Source organism: Anser brachyrhynchus, assembly GCF_964034855.1.
Source record: "Anser brachyrhynchus genome assembly, chromosome: 1".
Classification (NCBI taxonomy): Eukaryota; Metazoa; Chordata; class Aves; order Anseriformes; family Anatidae; genus Anser; species Anser brachyrhynchus.
In genome coordinates, this window is record NC_137694.1 from 14,588,207 (window position 1) to 14,610,794 (window position 22,588).

Below are 22,588 nucleotides of genomic sequence, written 5' to 3' on the forward strand. Positions count from 1 at the left end.
GTGCGAGTGCTCTTTAGCCTTCGGGAAAAGCTGGCCACGTCAAGCCAAGTCACTTTCAGTGAAACCAGAAAATTTTGCCTTAGCAGAGCAGGCAGCACTCACATAACCCTTGCCAGCACCAGAGCAGCAGGCTTGCTGACTCCCAGCGGAGAGGTAGCAAGGCTTTTCCCTGGCACAGCTGCTTGCAAAAACAGAAAAGATGACACAACATAGAAGCTGTAGCAGAAACAGAAGTATAAATTGTACAAACACAATGCGTGACTGCTAAAATCCTTCTCCTCCTGTACCACTACCTTTCTTTGCAGTTTCTTCAGCTGACTCTCACTGAATCACATTCCAGTTTTGTTTCTGAAACACCTACTAAAAAAACTGTCTGCCTGTCCCTCTGTGCTCCTCTTCACGTGCGGATGGTGTAAGGTCACTCTTTTAACAGAAATTATGCAGAGTTCTCACCAATTTACCTATGTGTATTCTTTCATTCACTCAAAGCCCTGTCAGACCCACCTATGTCACTGTAGGAACAAGATTTCATTATGGCATGATGAACGCAGAGAAAATATAGGAAATGTCTGTTTTTAAAACTCAAGATAGCAAGTACGACTAAATATCACTTGGAAATACGGACTTTGTACAAAAGCCCCAAAACGGGCACCCAATCCTGACCAAGGCTTCTGCAAAGAAATGAAATATGAAACAAAATAAACAAAATATGAAATATGAAACAAAACCAACGATCTTAGCTCCGCCTATCCCAGCCAAAATGAGTACCAAAAAAACTCTCCAAAAACAAGCAGCCAACCAAAGCACATGGGCAAGTTTGCCAGAGGGTAAGGAGAATTCAGTAGCTCCAATACCTCACAGTAGTTTTTCTAACAGGACGTTTTTTAAAGTTTACACTGTCTTTCTGAAGCCTGTTTTTGTCCTTTATATGAAAAAATCTTCAGAATGAGGAAAGAGGTGCTACAGGCAGTTTCAAATCTCAAGTTTTAAGAATTAGGTGCTTACACCGTCATTTACGTGAAATCATACCTTTCTTTAAAAGACATTCCATTGATGTAATTGGTGAACTATTTGCCAAGAAAATTTCTATGTAAATGTGTAGAATTTTGCCCGCAGTACCCCAATACATCTAAATATATTTTTATTTCCAAACATGTCAGAAACTGTCCTGATTATTACTGGCCATTTTATACAAAAAATGCTGCTAGTCCAAGATCCAGAGCAGAGGATGGACACCACTCCTTACCCCGTGCCCAACCAGACAACAGGCTGCCGTGGGCAGATTGGGTTAATATAAGCATACTCTACTTTTTTTTTTTTTTTTTTTACTGCTAAGGGAAATTCTTACAATTAACGTATGTTTTATCATTCAATAGCCCAAATACCAAATATTTATAAAATAAACCATATAGAAGACTAGTACATTTCTAACAGCAACTTCAGAATGCAGCACTTCACACTGGAGAATTGCTTACCTCGGAAGTACAGAATTTGGCGGTCTAGATTTTGCAGGAGATGTGACTTTAGATTCTTGCCCAGAGTTCACTGAGGATCCTGACAGAGAGTCTTGTGCTGGTGTGGGCTGGCTCTGATAGCTTTCCCTTGCAGACGGTGGATGCTCTTTGTCTTTTGCAACTTCTTTTTCCCTGGATCGAGCTTTGTGTTCAGCTAGAAGGATGTCAAACTGTTTTTTACGGCCTGGAACTGCTCGTCGATGATTAAGTGAATGAGTCTAAAAATAGGGTGGTTAAAAAGCATTTGTGTGTGCATGACATTGTTTATGAGTCCTCTATACTTCCGATACACCACAACTCTCTACAAGATAAAAATCTACTTCAAACACCTTTAGCCACAGTTATGGAAATAAAGCTGTTATTCCACATTATCTTTGATAAATTATGAAGCAATTCTTAAGAAATGCCACGTAAAGGCTAAAACTACTCCTGCAACAATCTTCGTAATAGACTCTTATTGACTTCCCCTTTCGAGCACAGAAAGCATAATTCCAATAATTGTAAAATATTAACAAGTAACGTCACCGCAGCTCTTAACTTACAATGAAAAACTGATTTCATTGGATTGAAAAATGTGAATACATTAAGCAAATTTAATTGATTGTCTCTACCAACAGGCAGCATATACACATACAAATGTTCATTATCAACATTCTACTTTGTTGCTAGTTTTTAACGAGACTTATTATTACCAGAAGTCAGCCTCCGTGTAATTTATTATATGAAAATCACGTTATATTTTCACTAAAAAGTGACTATACTTCAACATTTTTGCATACATGAACTAAGAAAAGGAGTATTTAAAATAACTCTTGTGCTCCTACATGAAACATTAATGCTTTTTTCATAACGAGATGACAAGGAAAAAAAAACAAACATCTTTCTAGAAACATCAGTGGAATAATGCAGATGCTCTGATTCAAAGAAACAGAATTACTCAAAAGAATTACCTGAAAACAGCGTCTGAATACCATACCCATTGTCTGTAAGACAGGAGCAGGTATGACCTCTCAAACTACTGTGGTAGGATTTAAACTATAACAAAGCATCTGATATTTTATCTTCTAAGAAAAATACCTTGCAGGTGAGCGATCTTGTGCAAGGTTTCTTTGTTTCAGGATCCAGTACTCCACAGTGTTTATTTGGGTCAAATTCTCTTTCTGTTTGATGAGGGTGGAGGAAAAAAGGAGAAAAAAGCAGATTATTTCAGGAATTTTAACCAGAGCAACCATATTTGCTGGATTTCAATCACAGACTTCACAGGAGTAAGTCTGCTTACAAAGCTCTACTCAACAGAGCGGTCTAAACCCGGGACCAAGCCAAATACTGGTGAGTTCAGTTCCCTCTCTAACACTGGCTGCCTGTGAGGCCACGAAATACAGCACTTCCAAATCTAGCCTTTGAGATTGACTCCGACACACTCTTCAGACACATACAGACTAAATACCGTAAGTGCTTTACACATTACTTTGACATACTCAGAAAGCCTGAAAAACAACCAGCGCTGTCTAAAATGTAAACACAAGATTACTGGTGACATTTTAAAAACAAAATTTATCTAAATCTGTCTCATTTTCAGGAAGTGTAAAAAAAAAAAAAAAGCGTATGTTAGTTCTTATTTCCCTAAGTCAACGGAGGAATGGAGCTTAAAGTTTGCAGAGATTATGAAAAAAAAAGGATCATTTGAGTTTTACTGATGATTAACATAAGACATGCATTTAATATTTAATGTGCTATATTTGCATATTTCGTTGTCATTAATATTTTAGTATTTATAGACCACAGATAGCATCACCTCCGTTAAGTTGTATTAATATAATTTTATGTTTTGCACTACAGAGCTGTAACAAAACTACAGAGATAGAATTTTTATTTTATGCCAACAAAAAAACTACAATTATCTTTACATTCCTAGACATGGTGTGTTTTAATTGGCAGGCTGGTTTGCTTTTATTTGATACTGGGATATAAGCTATTTGTCAAAATCATTTTTAAATATACAGCTGTGTTATATTCAGATAAAAATTAATATCCTATGCTTAAATGCAACAATTAATCCAAGTACTTAAATGTTCCTTATAAATAAACAAACAAAATCAGAGCTAAGATGAAGACAGCAATTCCCAGCTATGTTATAATGTTATGACAGCATACAGCAAGCGGAACAGCTGGAAGAAGAAATTTGAGGCCAAGTAGCCTACAGAAGATCATTCTTGTCTTCCGATAGCAAAATTACTAGCAGTCATGTGTATTCTAATATGTATGGACTTACAACTGATAAAGCAAACATCAAATAAAAGGTTATGTTATTGGTCTACTAGCAGAGATATACCAAAAACTGAGCTTGAAAAAAATAGCTGGTACTATTTTCTGGTGAAACCTACAAAGGGTCTGAAATCCGTCACACGCAGTTGTAGTTTCTGTGGCTTCTACAGCTCAACAGAAACAGAAAATTGATCTGTATATGACTAAATATGATAAACATTTTTTCCTATTTAATGGATAAAAATGCATGTTCAGGGGCTGAAGGAGTTAATTACTCCTGGTTTTCAAGTGTATGAGGTCTTATCTGAACCACCTGCCAAAAACCCAGAAAAGAGGCAAAAACCCTAAACAAACTATATGGACTTATAAACACGCCTTCTACTGAAAAAATCAGTCCTGAAGGCAGTGACAGGCCTGTGCAAGGTATTCTGAAAGACACAAAATTGGGCTGTTTTGGACCAACATGGAAACATACTGCAAAAATCAAGCGTTTTGGGAACAGCCAGACTGCAATTTGTGTCCTGACCAAGCAAGACTTTTGGGATTGAACGTAGGAAAGACAGCTTTCAGGAAACCATACAGAGGTAAAAGCTAAGCTTATAATGAACTACAAGCAGAAGAAGTGGAAGCCTCTGCCACCTACTGATCAGCAAAATAACGTGCTTTCTCTGAAGAATAGAAAATATTAAACAGGAAACCACTTCCCCTGGCTGAAGCTTATGTGGCTGCTCCCGAGGATTCATGAACATGAAACCTAGTTACAGATACGCTGGTTTGGGCAACACTTTAAATGAAGATTTTCGCCTTCTTGTCAGTGATTAAATACAGCTTCTGGCTACTTTTGTATTAGGAATTCTGTAGATTCCTGTGCACATGCCCAGCTTGAGAAAGCCGTTTCTCCAGAATGGATTTCACTTCCTAGGTTTTGGTGGCCAGAGCAATGAGCATTGTAGCTTCACCTACAGAAGGAAGGTCACACTGCTGTTTGAAACACCACAGATATTCTTAAACAAAGTTTAAACTGGGCATCTGTATTTTTTAGTTTTACCCCAAAGAGAACAAGAACTAAAGAAAATTTAAATATGTGGGGTTGTTTTTTCCCAGTTTGCTACTAGGGAACACTGATCCACTTGTGCTGGGCAGCTACAGACTGCCTTTTGTGGGTCCATGAGCTGACTCCTCTCGCTCACCAACAGTGCTCCTGAAAAGAGGGCAGGTTCATTCATCACCCAAACAACCACCAGCTCTCAGCAAAGTAAAAAAACAAAACAAAAAACACCAACCAAACAAAAATAAACCTTCAGCCGCAGGAAGGGAAATGGTATGAGAGAAAGTGGAGGTTGCTAAAAAGGAAGGAAAACAGATGTAAAGCAGCCAGACCTATAAAGAGTCTTCAAAAATTAATATCTGTACACTTGCATGGCAGAGGACAGGGAAACCTAAACCCAGGCAGCTTCTCCTTTTAATGTGTAACAAATAAAATTTATGGTATAACTAAAACAATCATCTTCTTGACCTTCCAAGCTCTTTTTCTCAGGCTTTGTGCCCTTCAGTATGGTTAGTGGAGCGGGATCCATCAGAGTGACACACAATCTACAGACAATTCATTTGCAGGGCTCACAGAACTTCTGTTCTTTGCATCACCACTGATTTATTGCCTTGCTGCATGAATACATGGGGCAGCACAAGCAAGATTTAATGGATTTTAAATCTGATAGTGATAGAGAAACTTTACTACAAGTATCAGTTTTGCGTATCTGTTAACCATATAAAAGTAAACTAATGCCTATCAGAGTGCCCAAATAGTCCTGCACAGAATCCCAGCCTATTTGGAAATTTCCACCACTGAAACTTTCCCTATCCTGGAAGAAATCATGAGTGATAGCTTAGAGACAGAATAATGATGGAGAGTCACCTCCACACAACACGGTAAGCATGCCGAAGGAAGGCTCTACAAAAATGATTCTCCTTTATGAACATATTTCAGCAAGCACTTGCACAAAAAAGGTACAAGTATCTCCTACAGTGCTGCAGCGGTACATGGTGACATGAAGAAAATAAGTATCAATTTCAACTACCCAAGTAAGAATCAATCTGAATTGATCGGCTAAATTAAGCCTATAGAGCGTTAAATGAAATAATGGTTTAGAAGAAACAACAAATTGGATCTTAGCAAGTAAAAAGTAAGTAATAAAAGCAGAATCAGCTACTTTTGCCATTTTTTTAATGCTATCATGAGCAACTGCTCCATTTTCTTACTTGCCACCTTTAACTAGTTAAGAAAGCAATCAGTGTGCTGAATCCTTGAAGGCGATGGCATTCTTCCATACCACACACAGCCCTAGCAAACACCTCTCACTGGTCTGGAACCAAGCCATGGATGCAGTACCAAAGAGCTAACTGCCAAATTGGAGAAAATGGAAAAAATAAAACTGATATTCTGTCAAAAATAGGACACACTCATTAACTGGAAATGAAAGCATTTTTCTTGTACACTTATACTTGATTCAGAACTTGTGCACACTTGGAAATCGTATGAACCAACTCTGTCAAGCAGACGATCTAACGCGGATCACACTGCCATTAGCAGAATTAGCCTTTCAGTACACACAAGGAGTTCCTGCCCAAATCACAAAGCACTGCCAGCAGATGAATACACCCTGCACAGCTTCTAAAGCAGTCAAATTGAATCAGTTGCTTTTGCTTTAAATGGTATGTCCCTCAAAACACTTTCTTTCCGCCCTTTTATTGGGAACAAAAATACGTTTTTGGCTTCAGAGGACAAATTACCTACACGCTGCCCAACAGCTGGCACGGGTCACCTCTGGGGAGCTCCATGGAAAAAAAAAATAATCTTCCAGCAGAGGGCAACCTTCCTACCTGCCCCCCTGCCCTCCCACGCTGGGCTGTTCTGTGCTTCAGTGGTAAATCTGCACAAGGATCTCCTCAGTGCCGTACAGCCTGAGGCCAGCAAGAGCACTTCCATTTTTGGTGCCAGTCCCTCAGCCTCACTGCTCTATCTTCCTCAAAAAGATCAAGATGCCCGTGTTACCATCTTCTTACTTCACTCACATGTGAATCACAGAGGTAGAAGTGGAGGAGGAAAATTATGACATTTATGATTCCCCCAGCATTTCCCATACATTCCCGGAATTTTCCAGTGTTCACTATCAAGAAAAATCACTGTTAAATAAAATTATGACCTGGTGGGTAATACAATGTCCTAAACCTCAACTGCGCAATGTGGTCATGACCATAGTATAGTCACTCAACCCAGGCATATTATCTTTTGCTGTAGACAAACTGATATTATATAATAGATTGAAAAAGCTTTCTGCCTTTCCATTTTAATGAATTTTCTTCCTTAAAATTTTACATTTGACTTGTTGGTCAATACATTAAAACACTCTACATTTAAGCTAAATGGAACATGCATTTTGAAAATAGTTTGTTTACACGTGCTAGGAGTTTGAAAGCTTTCTTTCTCATATATGTAAACAGGCATCTTACAGCAGAAAAATCAAAACAAAAACAGGCTACAGCAGTTTATTGGTACCTTACTTCTGAGCCACAGAGGGATTAATGAAGAAAGATGGACTACATTAAAAAACGAACCACGACACTACTCACCTGAAAGTCTTTTGTAAGGCTTGTTACTGCTTTTAGTGCCATTTTGGTGTTTCTTGTCTATTGAAGGAGCTATAATTCCTTTGCCGTTCAGAATCTTTTCTGGTGACGGCGGCACTGATTTAGACGTCAAACCAGATTTGACCAAGGTTGGAGCAGGTATGGTGGATGAAGAGGCTGAGGAGGAGGTGATGGTGGTAGTGGTTGCAGAATTCATTTTAACGTTGGCACCATCTGCCTTCACTAGATTAGGAATTTTCTCTAGACTGACTACTGGAACAGGAACACTGCAAAACCAAGAAAAATCTTCAAGTTGCGTTTTCTGTATCACAGATTCACAGTTCATTAACTCCCTTCCACAGATAAAAAGATTTTGATACAAGTGAAAGAACATCTTCAGACCAAAATGGAAAACTTACTACAGTTATTGACTACTTTTGTTCAATCAGATCTTTACAAAAGCAGCCATCTGTAAAGCCTGGTAATGTAAAGAATTACGCAAATAAAGATTTTTGTTTTTTAAAGATACATTTCCCTACTATTCATAAACAAAATAATTCCTTGGTGCCAAGCAAAACACGTCCCTTTACATACACGGTCTCATGTCATTAACACAAACACGTATCAGACGTGTGTATGCCATGCTAAACTCACCATGATACTGAAGCAGTGTGCTAACAATATTAGCAGTTTAAACAAATGCAAAAAGAATTCATTTGCTCGAAAGTGTCTAAATGACACATAAATTCTGGGAACAAGGAGAAAAGAGATTTTGAGCATAGCAATCGTAACAGCAATCCCTTTAAAAGTATTACCATACTTGATGAATTGAGCATTATTTTTAATAAAATCTTGTGAACTTATGAATGAAAATCCCCAGTATAATTATTACCTTGGTTGGCCCTTTTCAAGAATAAACTCCGCAGTAACTAACTTCATCTAACTTAACTACTGCAACAGCATATTTGTGATGCTAACAAAAGATACATTCTCAATTTGATATCAAAAAAGATTAACATGAGTAATTTTAAAATCCAAAATTATAACAATATTTCTGAGTCATATCTGCATGTGAAAATATTCAACAGTAGTCACTGCTTTCAATCTTCCAAGCAACCCCCAAAACTGGATGTGTTGAGCCTACCAATTAAAATTCTAATTACCCCTCCTTACTGAAACAAACCCAGAAAGAAAACATTAATTTAAAAATACGTATTTAATTTAAAAACCTAAATGCTTAGAGTTTTAAGCCATGGTTTCACTGGAGGCTGCAAATGAAAACACCACACTTATTCCTGTTCTTCCGACACACTGTCTGAAGAGTTGCTTTTCACAATTTTTTGACCAGTTGCCTTGCAAGCTGATCATGCCAAAAGGACAATTTTCAGGTATCATTCCACGTAAACGAACAAAAGAAACCTAAGTTTTCTTAACTACAAATGCAATGGTGATGTTTATGAGGTAAAAGAAATTCCTCATCTAGAAGCATGACCATCTTAACAGCATCCCTGTCAACTGGCACGTTGCAGCTCAGCTAAGTGGAGCTTCTTGTCAAAGTACACACTGTTGTCAGTGCCCCAAGACAGGCAGCAGCTGCCTGTCTGAACATCATGGTACCGTTTAGGGTTTCTCCCCACTCACAAATTTCACATAATCCCAGTCCTTTGTGTCCGAAAAACATCACCTTGCTATGGGAGGAACGGTTAGCAGGTAGGAAGTTGCTATGATCAGAAAAAGATGGCTTTGGCAGGACATCTTCCACCGGACTCCCTACAGAAACACTGGAAGCAGGGGCTAAAATCACTCAAGTTCTGACCTTCACGGGATACTACAAAACCTGTTTCTTGTTGGCTGCTGAAGATGCTAATCCGAAAGTGCAGCGTGCGTGGCTGGACTGGACTCTCCTAGAGTGTAAAGTTGTTTAGTTTTGGTCTAAGGATATTGTAATAAAGAAAAATGTATCAACAATGACAAACAATAGGTATATAAAATTAAAAATAAGATGCAGGCACCAAGACACATTCTGCAGCTGGAATTAACTTATATGAAACTTCCATATCCTGTGGTATCATAAACATACATATCAGGTGGTCAGAATACAGAACCAACTACAGTAAGATGCACAGTGCTGGCCAGTAGGGAAAACAACTCAAGTTACTCATAAAACCAGAATTGCATAAGTACTTCAATAAAAAAGCAATCATGGAGCTATGATAAGAGCACTTGATCCTCTGGTAATTTTTTTTTAACTTGCTCTGAATTTACTAAGTTAAATGACAGATATAAATTATAACATCTTAGGGTGAGGATTTATTTATTTTGCTTTTAAACTGCTGGCAATTAAATTTGCTGAAAATAAGAGAACTTCTTTACTCTAGATTAAGTAGTTTTACTACATAGAAACTATATATATATACATATATATTAGAGCTGAACAAATGTTCAAGCCATTTATAAGGTTTGTCTTAATTCAAAGTACTGATTACACTGTGATAGACTCAAGTTTATTCTCTGGTCTAGCAGCTAAATACAGGTAAAATGAAAAAAGTTTATCTACTTTGCAGTGTGCAGAACTGGAAGTCCTAGAGTACATGTGGGTGCTCACTGTGAAAATGAACAAAGCCAAAGGGAGGCTTTGGGTTTTGCTTCTTTTTTTTTTTTTTTTGTTTTTACAGACCAACAAGTCAACCTTGAGAATAGGTGTAATTAGTCATTACACATTTCACTGCAATGTTGATGAAAATGAAAATATTCTCATATTTTAAGATGGACATTCTGTATGACTCCTGGTAGTCTACTGTAATTTTTTTGAGATTTTAGAAATTACAAATGATCATTTCTCTCAATGTAAGTGGGTACGACACTCAACATTAAGGAACTCTAATTTAATGTCAGCATAACAAATAAAGATGAATTGATAACTGAACTGCAATCTGGAAGCTGCATAGGACCAACAACTGTGATTAACTGCTAAGGACTAAAAAGCTAAATAAATCAAACGCCCATATTTGTACTTGATGGTTCAAGAGAGTTCTTTTTCCAAGCCATGTTTTTGATTGAAAATTAAGGATTTCTTCAACAAGTTCATTAGACTTTTTTTTTTTAAATCTCCTTAATCTATTTACTATATTTAAAAAAACAATTTTTTGCATAAAGAGTCTACTCAAATTTAATAAAGACAGTGGCTGAAAGGTACAATTCGAAAACGGACATGCAACAAACATGAAAAGAGAGGAAGGGCACATGGCAATCAGTGAAAATGAGAGAATTGGGGGCGCAGAAGATCGCCAAAGATATGCGAAGAAAAATTTGTATTCATTAAAGACAAGTTGTTCTCCTTTTTACAAAGGAAATTCTAACAATAACAGCAGTATTTACCTAACGGTCAGTAAAATAGTTATTAGCATGCAAAATAGCAAAAATGTTCAGTATTTTTTCTATACTAAGAATGAAGCAGGATAATGCACCTCGATCACAAAAAGATGTTTTTTGATTCCTTCAGTAACTGTAAAATGCTAGCTGAAAAATCATAAATATATTTTTTAAAATAAGCAAAGCTGGACAACATGGCCATGAGTTCCAAAAGAGCTGAAGAGATATCCGGTCTCTCCACATTAATTTCTAACTGCATCTTGGAATATCTGGCAACTTAGAGAAGACAGCCTAGTGCTGATGTTGTATCCACACTGAAAACCCACACTAGAAGGTCTTGGAAGGAATGATGGAAAAGCTAACAATAACAAACTGATAAACAATTTGTTCATATGGTTGTACTGAAAAGCAAAAGAAATCTGTTTTCACTTTCTGGTGAGGTTACCAGTAGAGCTGAAAAAGATAACTGTGAAAATTCCAACTTTTGGAATGCATTATAAAATAAAAACACTTGAAAAGCACATGTTAAACAACCAAAAATCAAAAACCAGTTTTTAGAGATTCCAATGAGGGTGTTCGCTAGTAGGACATTTTAGCCATCATTACCCAGTCTGACACGACTGAAAACTTCACCGGCGTTTAGAAATAAACACCAGATTCCTGTTGGTGACATTTGCTGATGGAATCAGGATTGAGGGAAACCGCGAGAGACAAAGGAAGTTATAAAAATTAGCATGGGATGTTTGGTGAAATGCATTCATTCAAAAAATATAATCAAATGTAAAGTTATACATGAAGAAACAAGCTATTCAGTCTACAGTAAAATGTGGGGAAAAAACACACTGGAAAATAAGGACAAAAATACTTAGTGGTCAGTGGATGAACAATGCAAGCTTTTATTGTATTGTTGTGCTGACATTAAAAGAAAAGGATATAGCAAACAAGATTAAGGTGCGGATTTACTTTTCACATGTCCTCAGTTATACTAGAGTATGTCTTCCAGTTTTGTTGACCAGCGTTCAATACTGATGTTGATGAATTAGAAAGGAACCAGAAAAGCCTACGAATGTATCTGAGGGCTACAGAAAGCGCTTTATCATCACAGACTTCAAAGGCTCATTCTATTTTTTAGGTAAGTTAACTGATTTCCTTCTGTTTTCTCACGTTCTTAAATACGCAGTAAATAGCAACTCTTTCAGCAGAGCCTGTGACAAACCCCTGAAACAAGACTGTATTTCCCTCCTCAGCAACTTGTGATAATTTCTTTCAGTTCCAAGCCATTACTTGTCAAGCCATTCCCAAGCAAGAAAAATAGACATAGTACGTCACAATACTGGTACTCATGTCTCTTTATTACCTACATTCTTCAGGCTTTATTAAACACTTTTTTTTTTCCTCGCTATTGTATAATTTTGCTGTTTTTTTTTTGGTCATTCATAGCCATATCTATGCCACCTGTTCAACTTTTTTTTTTTTGAATTCATAGAAAATATAACTCAAAACCACTTACAAATGTAAAACACTGTTCTATTTTTCATTTCTGGGATTGCCTCTAGGTGTAAGAAAGTATTTTTGATGTAGTGGTTAGAATATATGGCACAAGTTAACTCCTCTGAATTTTGTTCCCAATTCCATGTTGCATTAGAATTTCTTGACAAGCTTCCCTTTCTCATCTTTTCTACGTAGAATGGTATTTCCTAACCACAAAGAAATAAAGACTAAAAGATGATTAAAAGATCCATGTAAGTGACATTACAAACTGTAAATGGTTACCCACAGGTATACCTTTGTGATCTTACTACAAAAAGACCATGAATTCCCTACCTGTCGATGAGAACTACAAAATTTCTGTTTCATTTCCTTTACTTTCAGAATTTCTGGCAGGCAGCAGCTAATCCTCACGGAGGGAGGTCAAGGAGACTTGCTTCAGCTGGGATCACAGGGCTAGCTAGCTTTAACGCTTTGCCCCGGTTTTACACTGCCTCAGGAGCACGGTGCAGGGAAATGAACGTCCCGCAGCATCAGGGCAGTGCTGGGAAGGTGAAGCGGCATCCAGGGAGGAGCCAGGAGCACCTGGCCCCTGCAGTGGAGCCCACGGGCCCCAGAGCTGCAGCTCCTCTGAGGAGAGGGGAGCAAACTGCGTCGTGAGGCGAGGAGGGGTTAACAGAGACAGGGTCAGCTCAAGTGGAGATGAGTCAACTGTTGCCTCCTTGGCACCAGAATGCTTTTTACAAACAGTGTCTGGGCTGTTTTTATTGATCATCATCTCATGTTCATTATTATTGTTATCACTAACAATTAACTTATTTGTTGCCTTTTTCTATTTTCTACCTGTTTGCTGTACCTCTTACAACCTCAGCTGCAAGCTCCAGAAAACCCTGGTTCACGTTTATTTGTGCACAGTGCAGTCGTGCTCCAGCACCGCTCCAGTCTCTGTGCACTGCTGTATTAATAGCAACGATGTTAGAGAGAGACAGGAAAAAAATCAGAGCTGAGAGGTATTTCTGGATGATGTATTCACAGTAATCTCTCACATTGCAGCTACAAGAAGGCAAGGAGACAAACAGCAGAGACAAAAATGCAACAATTCCAGCTCTCTTTCACCTGAGCATTCTGATCACGCCTTTTAAAGCATTAGCTGAGGAGCCCTCTGAACCACTGCAGCGCATCTCAGAACATGGGATGTGAAGAAGAGAACGAGCTGCTGGGTCAATGCTTAAGATGATGACTCAAGCAAATCAATAGTGAATTAACAGAAGAGCTGGGCCTACATGCAGGCAGGCATGACAGAGATCTACTGGGCCATGCTGTCGCAGAGGCCATTGCTGAACTACTGCTATAAATATAGCATCTAAAAATTAAAAGAGATGCTGAAAAAAATGTGAAAGAATCAGGGAAGTGCAACAAAGGTTACTGCAGGTCTGGAAAGCAATCATTACAAGTGATACAGCTCCTGAATGAAGCTAACCTATGTTATTTGTGGTATCTCATAATTACTGCAATGTAATGGACAAAAGCACTGAATAACTGGAAGCTTCAGAGGATGATAAGCTGTAACGCATGGATATGTGATGAATTCTGTGCGTATTTTTTGAGACAAATTTGTGTGTCAATTCAGTATGTCTTTCTAAAAGATAAGTGGGTGAAGTTCTATGGCTTGTACAGATTGGTGAATGGAAAATATAATCTTCTCTTAAAAAAGAATTACATTTATGAATAATTTCTCCTTTAAGAAAATCAGATCTACTGAATAATTCCTAGAATTCTAAATAAATATGACAATCCACTAATGGAATAGGAACAAACTCTTTGTTAACAGCTCACTATAAACTGTGATGATTATCAGACTGATTTTACTCTCTAAGAAATCATGCAATCTAAGGCACTTGACACTAAACTTTGAAAGACAAGTTTACCAATCCCCAATTCAGACTGTTAGTGATCTGTTGTGTGATGATTACAGTATCTTTAACCAGTATATGCCTCACTTTCCCCTTGGTAAACAGAACCAGTGTTATCTCCTCGCAGAGCTACAAGAATTTGGTAATTCACAAGTAAAACTACTGACATATTAATTGCCAAATAATTAACAAGTCAGTACAACAGTTTTAAACAACTAAATCTAACTTATTAATCATCAGTAAATGTTTGGGATGGTCCCAATAATGGGAAAAGGGATTGGTGAAAATGGATATTTTGTTCCCTTTCAGCTTTTACTGACTGACAGAAAGCCATCTGTTGCCAAAATGGAGGATATTGTTTAGATTCAGTTAGCAAGCTGAAACGTAGACATGGAAATTGCTGTCTTTAAAAATAGGTAACAGGTTTGTAGTCAATAGAATTAATACTATGAAGACCTTTCTGAATTTCTTTTAATTAGACTTAAAATAAAAATGCTCTCTTGTATAAAATTCCTCTTTTTAATATTCAAAATAAAAGGCCACTATTCAAGCAAGAGTTGTTTTTTTTTTTTTAATAGTAAAGAAGGCACTTAGATGTTAACTAAAATAGCCTGTATCTCATCTGTGTAATCTAAACATCCAAAATTTGTATTTTCAGAATTATATACCATAATTGTCCACAACATTCATCGTGTTTATAGAAATGGTGGGTTCTGACTTACAGGAAAATTAGATATTGACTAGGTTTGTTCCAGTGCAAGGTAAATTCTATGGCTAGGCAGATGCTGCTGCCTTTGAAATCATGCCAAGGAGTGTATGTTTCAGGCAGAAAACACCAGCTACTATTTTAACACACTAGGAGTTTACGCTTTGTCTCACTGGTGAATGGTTTATTTACTGCTTTAAGGCAGCTGTGTCAAGAAATGCTACCTAAAATCATGACCCTCTTATGCTAGATACTGCATATAAATGGGAAGGATACTTATATAATAAGTAGATAAAACTTGAGGAAAAGAAAAAGGAAGTCCTTTTATCTCACATTCACAGAAACGGAACTGAAGCTGAGGAAACTGAATTGTAACAGTAGCCTGTGTAGAAGCAGGAACTGAACCCAAATCTCCTGAGTCACCAACCTAGTAACCTAATCACAAAGCATCTTTTCTGTAGATAACTAAGTAACAGTTTCTTAAGGGATAACAGTGACCCAGTTCTGCTCTTCTATGTCTTTGCAACTCTGCTGCTATCATCACAGTCATGGGAGGATGAACCTGCCAGTCTCAAGCCTACATGTGTTTATCTATCACAGTACATGATGCAAGACTCCAAAAAAAAAAGTGATTTTTGCAGCTGGAATATTTTTCTGTCTTCTTATAAAGCAGCACACATTATCAAAATGCAGAATGAGCTCCAACAGCAGCTGCCGTTGAAGATAAATGACTATAACCAGTAAGTTTTCATGAACATGAGCTAAAGCAATGTTAAGAACTTTACAAAAATTATCTGACTGTTTAAAAGCATCACTTTTAAGGGCTGATACTGTAAAGGCAGATGGACCTCGAAGATAGTAAACTGACTTAATATCTCACTTACTATATGCATCTCAGAGAAGCAGACATTTGATGGAACATCAGAAGAGTATATCAGTCCTTTTTCCTGTTCACATATATATATAAACCATTTTTATATATGTGTATATATGTATATATATTTAAAATAACTTTTATATATGTATATATATTTAAAAGACTTCCCAATTTCCTCCCTTAAGAAATGTAGGGGTTTAAAAGGTAAACTTAGAAAAGATAAGACTTTTTTTTTTTTTTTTGCAATTGTGAAATGTATATATAGATACTTATTTTTTGAACACCAACAGCTCAACTAACTAAGTTAGCTAACTAACTGTTCTTTTGGTACTTACCATGGTTTATCCCTTGATACTTTTGAAGGAAAGACTGTGTGCTGTTTGCTACTGGAGGTAAGTAGATTGTCTTTGGGCGTTTTGAATGGCTTTGAGTTGCTGCTGACAGGGTTATGGCCGCTGATACAGGATTTCGGTTTCATCTGTACTAGGGATGTCCTGGAATTACAGGCTGGAGAAGCTGGAGAAGGGGAAGGTTTACACATTGAACCGTGTCTTCGTTCTGTAATGGAAAAATAATATACTTTACAACATTTCATAGCCTAAGATTAAAAAAAAAAAAGTCAGGGAAGAGGAAATTGTTCCTCTTTATTCTAGTTACAATGATTTAATCAATCCAAAGAATGATTACCAGTTCATTACTGTAGTGAATGTAATCATGCCAAAAGATAATTAAACAAAATCAACTCTGTAAAGTGCTCTGAAAAATGTAAACAGAGCACAACAAACGCTAACTAGCAACACATATCTGCCAGAAAATTTCACTACGAAATCTGAAACCATTGGTCAAGCACCAGGTACCCACCAGCACCTGTGTGAGCTACGCTGGGTGTCCCAGCTCCTTCGCAGATATGTAGCAACAGCCCAGATGACTCAGTGAAATACACCCTGATAGACAGAAGACTGCTTCTATCCGGGTTCATATCAGATCCATGTGACCCGGTTACTGGGCAGTTTACCTCAGGACTGCCTTGCTCCAGTTCAATGGGAAGCTCTAAGGACAACATGCGGAAGACTGAGCAGTAGCTAAAGGCCTGCTGCTCCGTCCCTCCCAAAGAGGCAGGCTCTGCCCGGTTAATAGCTGGGAGGTTATCTCCAAGCTCCAATCAAAGTAAAACCTTTTTTCCTTTTTTTTTTTTTTTAAGCCACACAGAGCTAATGGCAAGTGCCGAAGAGCAGGAAGTTTATGATCATTTACAAACACTGCGTCCGGAGGCCGAGCACTGGACAAGTGTCGTCCGCGCCAGCGCAAGGGGCCTCCTGGCCGTGCTGGCCCCACAGCAGGGCAACAGGCTTCAGGACAGGCAGCCGTCAGAGAAATTGTTTGGGTTTAGTCACTAGTATTACTAATATTACAATCTACGTGATCTATCCCTGATATTATAGCCATTTGCTTCAAAGTAAAGATGTTTCATGGGGAGAAGTGGTTTCCAGTCAGCGGCCGACCAGGCCCGCACAGCGCTAGGCCTCTGCCCCACTATGGGCACAGCCACCAGGCACAGCAGTACGGCCTAACAACAGACCCAGAACCTTGCCAAGGCGAGTCTCTCCCCCTCAATACACATCATTTTTTCCTAGTCTAAAGCCTTCAGCACTGAGACTGAGGAGTGCTGGGTGCTGCTCTCCGAGCTTGCCCCGCCAACTAGGAGCGGGTTGGGGAAGCAACAGCAACCTGCTGCTCCGAAGGAGAGGTTTTGTGTTCACATCCCAAACTGGGTGCTCCCTGGTTTGATATTTCAAGGATAACGAAGAAAAATTTTCCCACAGAGAATCAAAACATGACAATTTGTCAGGCATGTCCGCAAGTAAAAACTTGCCAGTAGCAGAGGGATTCATCCATGATTAATTTGCAATAGGCGAATACCTCGAGAACAAAGAGAAACGCTTGAAAAAAATCTACGAAGAGTATTTCAAACTGTTTTACTACATCTCCAGTGACTAAACAAAGGATTTTCTATTAAAGCCCAGCACCTCCCTATCTCCATATATTCACAGCTTTAACTACAAACGCTGAAATTCCCTCAAGATTCTCCTGTAATCGAAGAACAAAACTTCCATAATTATCTTCAATGCAAGAAGTAGTTCACCTCAGCCCCAAATGCCAACCATCATTTGCTGGTTTTCACCCGGCCACATAGCTCAGTATACAGTCCCTGCCTCCAGAAGTCCTCGGCAGGATGTAATTAATTTACATTCATTTCACTCCACATTTGTGTTAACAGCCATGTAAGCTACGCATCTGTCTCTGAAGTGCAGTTCTATTCACAGAATATTTATTTAGTTAAATAATAGCTGCTGTGTTAAGATTTACCAGCCTTCACAGCAACTATTTAATCAGTTTAAATTAGATTAATAAAAATTTGCAATTTTACCGTTAATTACTTGAGGGCTGATGAAAAAGAACTGCTGTGTAACCAAGAAAACCAAGCCACAAGTGAAACTTTGGAAAAAAAAAAAACACGCTCTTCAGATCCAAATTCTATAAATTCTGGATTTATCACTACTCAAATCTTCACCATAGCTTTTGGTTTTCTCCAGACTGACTGCCCTTGAGTAAACCATATCTTTGATATCATCCCTAAGGATATATTTGGAAGTGAAATACACTACTCTGTTATTAAAATTAATCTTCCGGAAAGACAGACATTCAAGATACTGACCATCTAAAATTATATTTAAAAGTCATCTAAGTATCACATGCCATAGCAGGTTATTTTCTAAGAGTCACCTTACACTGGATTTTTAAAAAACACCAAAGCTGAACATTCGGTGTTCTTTCCAAGATGATTTTTACAGTTCATTAATTCCCAAGAGCCAAACACTACATTAACTTTTTTTTTTTTAAACGATATAACATATAAAATAGTAGAAGAGGTATAGCAGTAATATGAAAATATAGTAAGTGCATCCCGCTATTTTAAATAAATGTTTACCTGTAAGATAGGGAAGGAAAGGATTAGAAGATTATATATTTTATCTCAGTGTGCCAGATTGGTGGTCAGTGTTGTGATCAGAACTGACTGCTACATTTGGTGCTTCCTTTCATCTCCTCCAGCTCCATTCTTCCCCCAAAGCACAACTACAGAAAGCCCTCCACGCTTCAGAGAGCTTCTGATACTTTGAGAATTACCAGTGTTACTCAGCTTCTCTTGAAATTTCCTATATGCAAAATGGAAATTGTGACCCCTAGAAAGTCACACAGCAGGAAGAACATAAATAGCCAGGGCCGCACAACTGTTGACAGTGTCGGACATCGTTATGAGGAGAAAAATCGACAAGTTTACTCATGCAAGGTAACATCACTTCAGTGTGAGCAGGAGAGGATGGCAGCAACACCTTACGAGGAGGGCTGCAGAGGAGTGCTGGAAGAGTAACTCCTTGAAAGGCGGCAGAAAGCAATTCTTTAAGCTGGGCAGGCACTGCGGCAGGAGGCTGGGCTTGCCAAAGGTGTGAAACCTCATAGAAAATCCTGATGGTGGGGGCATAAATCATAGCTAAATACTGATAGATTTCTTCACAAGAGCTGTTAGGATAAGAGCTATTATTGTAAGAGCTCCTGTTTCTGTGCTGTGTTTCCTTATCAAACTAAATTTCCCAGTCACATCTGTTCTTTAAAAATTTCTACTAATTTGTCTATTAATATTTTACTTATTACATTATTAATCTGCTGTTATCCAGCCTTATTAGTAAATTAATAGGTGAATAAAAGACATTTGCACATCAGATAGATATTATCAAATCAAATATTCACGTGCTAGCACATCCAGAACATAACTAGCCATCCATGTAGAAGCTTCTACACTCATCTGCAGGTTTATACATAGACAAATTAGATCTAGCAGGGCAGATGAACTCATACACACACAGCTGTGGACATATCTGTCCCTGCTTACATGAACAAATGGCAGAGTCACTGGTTATACATGAACAGAAAGTAGGATGAAAGTTTTTGCCCCTAAAAATAATAAAATCCTGCAAGACAACTAGAAATCCCATCACCACTCATAAAATACTAATCTAAATTTTACATCCATTTCAGTTTCTGCAGAAGTTTCCAATGCTATGAATGCGTGTTCAAGTTTAATATATGAAGAATGCCCCCAACTTTTCCAGTTAATCTCAATATTTCCAAATATGCTTGCGCTCCTCAAAAATAACAACACACATTCTGTTTTCTTCCCAAATACCAGTTGCTGTCAAATCCAAAGAACAGAGAGAGCACAATCAAAGTTACAATCCTCTTTACCCCATTAATCCTTCTGCAACCTCTCAGCTGTCTCAGAGCAGCCACTGCAGCAACTGACAAGCAACATGTGACTCGTGCTGTCAAACAGTTAATGTATTAATGACAGTAATCTCCGAGAGAAGTTTAACACGCTCGCCCCGAATTAACAGCGCTTTCTGAAGAATCAATCGCAGATCGATACTTGTCGTTTTTTCTGGTTAGTATCTGAAAGCTCAACGCTACAGCTTGTCCTGACGCGCGTTACGAACTCTGCATCAGTAGCACTGCGAACGATCTTAAACTTTTCCAGGAGATTCTCCATGTCCTATGGAAACATGGATGCAGTCCAACTTTCTCAGCCAAATCTGAATTGTTTGCTAGATGTGAAGTCCTTATGTTGTTGGAGACTTAACAGTCCCTGAATCTCCAGAGCTTCTCTCCCCTGCCCTTGCACTCAATTTCAACTCCTTCTTCCTGCATCCCATGGAACGCAGTCCCCTACCTTTCCCCAAAACCTTTGCTGCAGCTGCCAAAGTCCTCTAGGTCTGTCTTTGAATCTGTAATTCCACTGGATCCTCTTTGACTGGTCACCAGGGAATACTAGCAGCTGTTTTGCAGGAAACGCCACATCTCCTTCTAATCATAAGCAAAAAAGCAAAGCAATAGAAAGGCAACATGATCTCCAGATCTACAAATAGCGTGTGGGAAAAGAGGCAAAACACATTTTGAAGTAGAATGTATTTTCTTTAATTTTTGTCTCGACTATTCCTTATGTAAGATAAATCACCCCCTTAGCTCTCAGCAAACCTTAAATACAACAACACAACATTAAATACATTGCTAGTAAATTATGCCAACCACATGTTTCTAGGTGCACTGCAGCAGTATTGCACCCAGAAAAGACCTTTATATGATACTGAAACCACAGATTTCTCCAATTTGGACTACGAACAAATACCATTCACAGTATATTCCACCTAAATCCATTCTTACCCAACATGCTCTACTCAAAATTCATCAAATCAAGTGAACAGGTTTTGCCCACAGTATGCGTCTCATCCGTTGGGGAGACTTAGAAGACTGCAAAGGAAAAAAGTCATGAGACAGCTTAAGCGCAGAGACAGATACGCCTTTGGTCTTTCAGTATTTTTTGCAGGTAGTTCAAAAAAAATCCCTCTAACGTTGACAGAAGAGCACACTAGAACTTTGTCAGCAACAGTCATTTCGAAACACAATTCTCGTTCAGCACGATCCTACTTCCTGCATACAGGAGGCCTACGGCAAAATCAGTTTTAAGTTGACCCATGAGTAACTCAGTGACCTGGTGTTAGGGATTACAGCTTGGTACCACATTTGGAAAAAACAAGCAAAACATAATTGCTGACACCCAGAAACGTAAAAGTTATTTGCTGTTAATAAACAGATTTAGTTTAAATAAAACTCCTTAAAAGCTTATGTTCATCACAACACTCTAGTCTGTAGTATTTAAAATAGCATAAACTAACAAATCTGACTGCCCTTAACACAACACGAATACCATTTATTGTTCCCTATTTACAATAAGCAGATGTTAATGAAATTTAGTATCTAATCCAAAGCGTGATTGTGTTCCAGCAATACACCCATCTTGTTGATGACCGTGTTACTTATGGTAACAGCAGACACCACCTATGCACGAGTTGCAGTTTTTCTATTTACAGTCTATCCTGAGGTGCTTTGTTACACAGCCCTTCACCGTGCACAGTTGAGCAATGTATACTTACAATTTCAGCAAACAGTAAAGTGAAACTTTCCACCTTGTACTTATCCCAGTTCAAAGTTTAAAAATGCACTTGGCATTAATTCTAATAAAACCCAAACAGAAAAAAAAAACACACACACATGCCCGAAAAGCTACAATCAGCCACCAGAAAATTGAACAAGTAGACTACTTGCAGAAATGTGTCATCCTGCAGTAACTGGCAGCTGGTTCATAACAAGAGTTCATAAACACCTTGTAAGCACTTTCATTTTGCAGCCACAGTCTAAAAAAAAAACCTAACAAAAGCCAGTACGTGAGGTTAACTAAAAATAAACTCAGATTTGACGCTAACAAACTACAGCTTAACATTGCAAGACCGAAGGACGACTTTACCAGCTTTTTGGACAAAATACTATTCCGAGTCCAGCTGAAAAAGTTTGGAAATTATATCCGCAAACCGTTCCTCCCTTCTTGCACCGTGCACTGTAAAGGAAACGGCACAGTCAGTTTCATTTTGATACTTCTTGTAAACTGACAAAGGAAATAAACTGCCAACTCAAACCCCAGAACTGATCCGCTGTACAAAACGCAGCTCGACAATTGCAAGCTTCATTCCAGGTCAAATGACATAATTGGGAAATTATCAAGTGCTAAAATAACCACCGTTCCGCTCGTGTTTATTTACAATAAACACGAGCGTCGCTTTCTGACATAAACCCACGAAAATGGTTCTCCATTTCCCAAAAGCCTACAACTGAGTAGGATCAGCAAAATTATGCAAAACATCCTGCGAGAAGAAGAAAT

General features: G+C 38.2%; 1 protein-coding gene across 9 annotated transcripts in view; it reads right to left on the reverse strand.

Moving 5' to 3' along the window:
• ATXN7L1 (ataxin 7 like 1) overlaps positions 1–22,588 on the reverse strand; it is a 116,057-nt gene that overhangs the window by 17,237 nt on the left and 76,232 nt on the right. For 7 of the 9 annotated variants that reach the window (XM_080577594.1, XM_080577591.1, XM_080577592.1 and 4 more), the window contains 4 exons: positions 16,098–16,320; positions 7,410–7,693; positions 2,592–2,674; positions 1,476–1,732 (listed from right to left, as the gene is read on the reverse strand). In XM_080577594.1, the coding sequence (XP_080433720.1) occupies positions 1,476–1,732; positions 2,592–2,674; positions 7,410–7,693; positions 16,098–16,320 (847 nt within the window). Of the gene's footprint in view, positions 1–1,475; positions 1,733–2,591; positions 2,675–7,409; positions 7,694–16,097; positions 16,321–22,177; positions 22,580–22,588 lie in introns of those variants that run through there. The other 2 variants (XM_080577595.1, XM_080577598.1) reach the window with 2 other exon arrangements.